The following is a 7,577-nucleotide window of genomic DNA, read 5'->3' on the forward strand; positions in this document are numbered from 1 at the left end:
GAATTCATGGAGTGTTTCTGGTATGAATGATGCCTAAATGAACTTTTCGACTACTTTTAGTTGAAAGTTTGTGTAAAATTATGCCAAATAGGTGTAGGTGTCCTTTTGGTCTTCTTTTCGTTCCAAGTATTCCTTTTCGATGAGAATGTCGATACATTTCTGTGAAAACAAACAAAATACATTAGTTAGAGTTAAATCAAAAAGTCATATTAAAAAAATCATCTTAAATGCTTGATATGTACCTTGATGACAGGAATTTTGGGCTTGAATCGTGATGCAAGTTGTGTGAGCACCTCACCGACCAAGTTTTGATGATTGAGCACTTTACGCATTTTCATAATACGCACAATAGCTGCCTGTATCAAAATTTTTCGATCTTCTTCGATGTGCTTATGCGTGGCCTCCTGTTCGATCTTCTGTTCGGCTTTAAGCGGCATGTTTATGTTGACGCGTAATTTTTTACTATTAAAAAAAAAACAAAATTCAGTTAGCCAGATATTATCAATATTATGAAATAGAATCGAGATAACTCACTTTTTGTATGCCAAATATAGGTGAATGACTGATGCAACGTTCAAGCTGTTTTCATCATCTGAGCATGTAAGCAATTTTGCTTTTAAGAGAATTTGCAAGACTTGGATCAAATATTCTTGAGCAATACCTGAAATAATGAATACAGAAACAAATTAGTTAGCCACACGAACATGACACCAAATAAAAATGTTTAAAATCGCAGCTTACCAGTATTTTCGCCGAGTTGTTGTACCGTTAGGCTGGTTTGTTCGTTAAACTGCAGCAACACCGCCATTTGAAAGGTACTTGCCTGTGATTAAAATCGAAAAATATATATTTAGTAAGAAGTATTAGCACACCCAGTGTGGAAAAGGTATTTAAATACTGTTTTTTTACTTGCTCATCAATCTTACCTGTAATGTGTATCGATTTCTGAAGCAATTTGAGACAATTTCACCTTTGCTTATATTATACAGCCAGTGAAGTTTGCGACCCGAATGAAGATCGACATAAAATATATTGAAATCTTGAACTGATCTTTCAAGCTCGGATGGCAGCGAAAAATTTATTCCTTGAGTAAATGGCCATGAGCCACTTGACAGCACTTGAATGCTAAAATCGATTTCACTTGGCACGCCGTCCGATTTGAGTTTCGTTTTAAATTTTTCATTAAGATCCTTGGAAATGCCAATGTCTTGGAACATTCGTTGTAATTTGACTGTGTATTCATAACCGCAGGCCTGTTTCATTTTTGAAATCATCGATGCTTCGGCATCGTCTGAAGCCGATGTGTGATTCACCAAACGTTTTGCCAACATTTTGCTGTAAAACTTTTGGAATACATCTTTGTCCTCAATATATTTAAATACAACCATGATCTGATTGAGTGTGTCTTCAAGTTCGGCTTCTTCAGGATTCTTACTCGATTTTTTCAACAATAAATCACAGTATCTTGCCAATAGTTCCGGGCTTTTGCTTGAACTTTTGCCGGCCGTTGTTACCGCATTTGAATTTATGAATTTTTCACATGCCTTGTCAAGAGCAGTCACAAATCCGGTTTCATTTTGGAAAGATACCGATACGAGAGCATTGTACTTTTTATGAACACCAAGTATGGTTTGTACATATACTTTTGGATCCTGTAAAGAACAAAATGGTTTATTTTCGGTTTAAATTATAAACTTTCGATTTTGTGATTTGATTTGATTATAAATTTGGTCAACATACATTTATAGCAGCTTCAGCACACTGGGCAATCACTTCCAGACCTTGTTTTTGGATGTATTCTTTCAATGCATCTTTGAGTTCGTTCAATCCATCGCTGACGCGAGACACCAGCGAGTACATACGAGCTAAGTCAGTATTTTTGTTCAAGTTCAGTAGATTCTGTGGATTGAGAATGAACAAGTGTTAGATAAAGTCATATAAGCCGAGCAGAGCTGTTATAGGGACCAAAGAGGTCTTGAAAAATTATGGAACAGCTCCGAGTTCTTTGGTGCCAGCAACAGCTCTGCATAAATTATTTTTAAAAAAATGTTGTGACTTACCTGAAACTCAGTACGTAAGATATCCATGTGTTTTTCGATGAGAACATGTTCGCAAGTCATACGTAACCTGGTGAGTGTGTTTTCGTGCAAATAAACTTGGACACGTTTTGCTTCTTCGTTCAAACGTTGTTCAACGCGTTTCATATACTCGGTAACTGAGTTTTGTCTAAGGAATTCAATACTTTCAGCTGCATAAAAATGTTCGGTGTCCTGTAAAAATAAACTTTCAAAGCTCTTCTTGTAAATATCCAAAACTTGTTTGGGTCCCATCGGGTAATCTTCATCTACTCCCAATTCAACATAGCAACTGATTGCACCGGATATGAGACGGGAATCAATCGTTTCACCATTACGTTCACGTTCGATCAGTTTAAGTACGGCATTTGTAACTTTTTTGTGAAAATTTTTGAAGAGACGTTTCTGCCATATATTCAATGCCACCTGATACACTTCGAAAATGTCTTTTCGGCCTTCCTCACATTCGCGACGCACCCATTGACGATTAACGTAACCGCAAACACCATTCAGTACACGACTGGAAAAACGAAATTCAACCCATTTTGTGGTGAAAAATGCCAACGCCCTTTCTTCTTCCTCTAAATTATAGGCACTCTGAAAACGAAAACAAAATAAAAAGTCTTACGGGAGTAAGACGAACTTTTCCGCACTGTGGTAGTTGCGTATTTTATTAAGAAAGTTCAAAATAATATTTGCTCGATTCTTCAAGTCTTTCAAGCGGCGTAAAGTTCGAGACCAAAAAATAGGTTTCAACTTTGGCAACGAAATATTTTTTAATTTAATAGCAGAAGTACCCGAGAAAAGATTTTTCACACTTTCATGATGAACCCATTTGTACGACATTTGAAAGTATTCTATTTTCTAACAAAATACTATAAAAAATATGTCTGACGTTAATTTTGCCATAAAAATTATTTTTGAAACACTTTCCATAACTAAAGTCACAAAAAATTTGGATCTTTGTATGGGAGCCATGTCTGTATGCTATATTAATGGTGTGAAACTTTGCACAGGTTATTTTTTCACAAAAAAATAACATTCGTAGGGTTTGGAGAAATTTCAACCAAAATTAAGGGTACCTCCCATACAAAATATTCGTTTTTGAGCCAAAAATTTAAAATTTTGTATGGAAGGTACCCCTAACTTTGATCGAAATCTCTTCAAACTTTCAGAATGTTATTATTTTGTGTAAAAAATAGTCTGTGCAAAGTTTCACGTCATTAAAGTATCATACAGGCATGGCTCCCATACAAAAATTCAATTTTTTTGTGACTTTTACAAGGAAACTGTATTAAAAAATATGTCTGACGTTAATTTTGCCATAGAAATTATTTTTGAAACACTTTTCATAACTCACAAAAAAATAACATTCGGAAGGTTTGGAGAAATTTTAACCAAAATTAAGAGTACCTCCCATGCAAAATATTCGTTTTTGAGCCAAAAATTGAAAATTTTATATGGGAGGTACCCCTAATTTTGATTGAAATCTCTTCAAACTTTCAGAATGTTATTTTTTTGTGTAAAAAAAACGTGTACGTACGACGTACAGATTAACATAAACCATGCTCAAAACGGCCTGATTCGGGTTCGCTGACCTCAGAAACGTCCAGAAAACATGTTTCTGAAGTTTTCAAAATTTTGACCGATTACAATACTTTTCACCTTACACTATGTGTGCGGAAAAGTAAAATAATTACTTTAAATTGCCATTTTTGGAAATGAAATTGATTGCCGAAATACACACCTTCATCACCTTGGTCAGATATTTCTCAAGAAAATCATTTAGCCGATTATAAAGTTCGTTACCAAGCATCGCTGCATGGCCATTTATTTTTATGTCTTTTAATGACTTTGTGTTATTTCTGTTGTGCTTGATGTCGGTGGTACTGTAGTTATACACGAGCCTGCAATGAATTTCAAAAATACGAGTTAAATATTTGTTGAAAATGTTCGAATGTCTTAATTAAAATGAATTCAAACTAACGTATATAAGTCCATATACTGAGCCATGGTTAGACTGGGCTCTCGATTGAAAATTTGCGTAATACCCGCCTTTAACTTGCCCCATATCTATTGAAAAAAAAGAAGAAAATAATAAATATTAAAACTTCTCAATTGAGTACGGCTTAGTCACACTTACTTTATCCAGTTCCGCGGCTCTGGCGCGAGCTATATCGGCAGCCATGTTTTCAAAACGGACAAATGATTTCTTTTTCGACTGTAAACTAAAAAAAATAATCTATTATAGAATGATAATAAATGGAACAACACTATCATGGCCAATTTATCTATTTTTCTCTTTAAAAACTGTGGAAACTGGCGAAGTCACTCGAAAATCAACGTTTAACTTTAAATATGTGGTTTGTGGTAAATATTAGCTGAAGTAGACGATGTTTACTTGTTGAATGTAATCACAATAATTACTTCGAAGCGCCAAAAGATGTAAATTTATATCTTTTTGTTCTGAACATTAGAGATGGTGACAAATGAACAACTTATTAACATTAATTAATCCTATGGTCTTCTTGTTTGAATTTATGCGCAAGGAGGCGTTGTTAATGCATTTGTTCTGTTATTTTCCTGTGGTCTAAAGGTGGCAATGCAAATTAAGACTACCTGATCGGATATTTTATAGGGTTTTTAATTAAAATTTCTGAATATTTTTTTTTTGTGACAAGTTTTTTTGAGTTTTACGTCATTACGATATAATACCGGCATAAATTTAATTTTTTGTTGATGTTTGTTTGAAAACTATGTCAAAACTTATTACTTGTATCGCAAAACGTCAAATTCTCGCGCCAAAAATCCTCCACTACATATTTTCACGATGGAAAAATTGATTATCGAAAATTGGTTACCGAAAAATCTTCCATATCTCAAATTAACTGTTGGATGATATAAAAATGCCTTATTTTCCCAAATATTTCACACTTAGATACAAAAAAAAAAACTTTTTTTTAGGCTAGTCCAATCAACACATATAAACAGCTGTTATGCAGCTGTATGACAGCAACACACAAAACTCACCACAATTAATTCGTGAAATTGAAGCTAAAATACGTGATGATTATTCTTTGTGACTTTTTTCCATGTCTTTTATTTTATTTTTGACTTTAAATTGAGAAAAAATAAATAAATACGCTTTTCTACGACAAACTAATACTCATTCATAACAAATTTGAATGACTTACTTTGATGTTCTGTTTTTCTTCTTCTTCCTTCAAATAATTTCTGACCTTTCAATCGAATGCAAACTAATTGCAATTGATACGTTTGTTGCTTTTCTTTCACTATTTTCAAAACACAACTCTTTGACAGCACTTCAAATAAACAGTATTATACGAATTACGCCACCAAACACAAATTACGGTTCAATAATGATGAAAGCAATACAAATTTTTTCACGATGTTTAAAATGTTTTTTTTTTCGTCGAAGGCCTGTGGTAAAAGAACGAATGAACTGTTTTTTTATATGTGCAGTCGTGTCAATGTCTAAAGAGATAATGAAAGACTGTGTTGACAGTCAAGTACAACAAGTGACACTTATACTGCAAATTTACCTAAGCGTTCACATACAAAGACACCATTACATGTCCAATTGACTTTTGCCTAAATATTTGCTGTGAGTGTATATGAGTAAGACCGTCACACTACGACGTTTGTATCGTTGTTGCTGTCGTCAATAAAATGTGTCAAATTACTGCAAACATACCCTTTTGCATTGAGAAAAATAATCTGTGACTAAGGAAATGTTTAAAAAATAAACAAATCGCGTTTGAGTCGTATAATTTTCAATTTATTCGAATATCATGAAATTGTCAAAGAGATAATTATTAAAATTTTGTTTTACAAATTGTGGTACCAATTCAGTGGACTTAATTTATAAAAGAAACTGTCTTGAACGATTGAGTTTATGAGTTGATTCGGTTGTGGATGGTGTCCAAATGTACTTTCAGACTAAATTTTGTTGTGCACACGTATATGCTGTTTCAACTTATTTTTATGGACACTGACATACTTCTTGCAGATATGGCATTCATATCGACGCATTTTGCACACTTTCTCGTGGGCATCTTTTTCGGCCTTCTGCGAAAATCCACTGAAACAGCCTCGGCAATGGAACGGGATTTGTATGATGTGAGTTACCTTGTGCCTCTTTAATATGTCCGCTCTTGCGAATTCTTTGTGGCAAATATCACATCGATACGGTTTTTCACCAGTATGAGTACGCATGTGTGTATTTAAATTCCATCTTTTTTCGCTGGAATATTCACAAAGTTGGCAATTATACCGTTTCTTCAACTTCAATTGTTCCGATTCACCATCCGTAATAGTAGCAGTTGTAGGTCGCTGCATTGTAAAATTGCGAATTGATTCAACTGAAGTAGGTTCCAGCATTTTTGGTGATATGTTGGTGTGCTCTTCGTCGCTTGAGTCATCGATTTCAATGTAATCGATCTTCCGAATGGATTCTTTGGTTTCCATTTGACTTCCATTTTCATTCCAATTGAAGCTTGATGCTCCGAACATATTTCGAACATTGGGTTCTTCCTCAATCTGCGAGTTGATTTCAAAGTGTTTGTAAGCTTCTTCTAGCCTGCGAAAATTCATGCAAATTCGTGTTAATTCAAGAGAAAGGAGCACGAGCGACTTATACATACCGAGCATTAGAGACCTGTAAGAAGTACTGCTTGAAATTGGCATTGATTGACTTGCCACTGAGATTTAATGCCAATTTTATGTTTCCCAACGAATGGATGGCCTGACGTTCAAAAGCCACTAGCATTTTGAACATCTCATCCCTCCAGTCCATTGTTGGCATTTCCATCTATATTTAAAATATAAGAAACATAAATTCCATTGACTGTATGCTGCTGCATCAGATGACATCATTAGATCATCTGTTAACCCTTCCATTCCTATTAGAACCATAAGAAAATCGAAATTGAGAAGAAACAATATTTTTTCTAATATTTTTTCTCATTTCCAATCTTGAGGACTTTTCTTAGCTCTTTGTTTTGTTAGTGAAATATGACACAATATTTGGGTGATTTGTTGGTTATGTTTGCTTCTCAATAAGCTTATGCTATTCTTACCTTAATTAAATCACAGTTAATGTAATTTTCCTTCAAAAAAATCTATAAATTTCAATCGAATTTAAGCGTTTGTTCGATAAAATGTAAGGATCCAAGTATTTTTGCGTCTGAGTCCGATTTATTTTATGATCAAATATTGTTTAGTTTGATAGTGCGCAGAATGAACAAAATCAATAAACGATAACGTGCTTTGTGCAAGGCAATGAGTAAGTAATTTTAGTGGCAGTGTGTACTCTGTGCTGTCAAATGTTAATTGTCGCCACATTCAAATCGCTTTGCAGCGAAATTTTGTCGCTACTGCCAAAATTACTTTTTTTTCGAAATTCAAAAGAAATTGATTAAGAAATAAAAAGAGATGTAACTTTTTTTCTAAATTATTTTTTAATATTTATTTATTTCAAAA

General features: G+C 33.9%; 2 protein-coding genes across 5 annotated transcripts; both read right to left on the reverse strand.

The window, feature by feature from the left end:
- Positions 1-6: 6 nt before the first annotated feature.
- Positions 7-5,562, reverse strand: LOC116351372 (cullin-1-like). Of its 4 annotated transcripts, none has more exons than XM_031783467.1 (11): positions 5,270-5,562; positions 4,219-4,303; positions 4,063-4,148; positions 3,823-3,982; positions 2,061-2,672; positions 1,741-1,899; positions 927-1,652; positions 742-823; positions 535-661; positions 243-462; positions 7-159 (listed from the first exon to the last, which is right to left on the reverse strand). In XM_031783467.1, exons 2-11 carry the CDS (start codon positions 4,261-4,263, stop codon positions 79-81), a joined length of 2,298 nt encoding a protein of 765 aa, XP_031639327.1. In that variant the 5' UTR covers positions 4,264-4,303; positions 5,270-5,562; the 3' UTR covers positions 7-78. The 4 variants fall into 4 exon arrangements, with proteins under 4 accessions (XP_031639327.1, XP_031639330.1, XP_031639328.1 ...); XM_031783470.1 differs by having other exon boundaries at positions 45-159; positions 4,219-4,296; XM_031783468.1 differs by lacking the exon at positions 5,270-5,562 and adding an exon at positions 5,106-5,125 and having other exon boundaries at positions 45-159.
- A 302-nt stretch (positions 5,563-5,864) lies between these two features.
- Positions 5,865-7,320, reverse strand: LOC116351373 (zinc finger protein 723-like). Its single transcript, XM_031783471.1, has 3 exons — positions 7,175-7,320; positions 6,740-6,906; positions 5,865-6,675 (listed from the first exon to the last, which is right to left on the reverse strand). The coding sequence occupies exons 2-3, from the start codon at positions 6,904-6,906 to the stop codon at positions 6,036-6,038; spliced, it is 807 nt and encodes a 268-aa protein (XP_031639331.1). The 5' UTR covers positions 7,175-7,320; the 3' UTR covers positions 5,865-6,035.
- Between the last annotated feature and the right edge of the window lie 257 nt (positions 7,321-7,577).

The sequence above is a fragment of the Contarinia nasturtii genome, unplaced genomic scaffold, assembly GCF_009176525.2.
Source record: "Contarinia nasturtii isolate CC-2019 unplaced genomic scaffold, AAFC_CNas_1.1 Cnas_scaffold_5335, whole genome shotgun sequence".
Taxonomy (NCBI): domain Eukaryota; kingdom Metazoa; phylum Arthropoda; class Insecta; order Diptera; family Cecidomyiidae; genus Contarinia; species Contarinia nasturtii.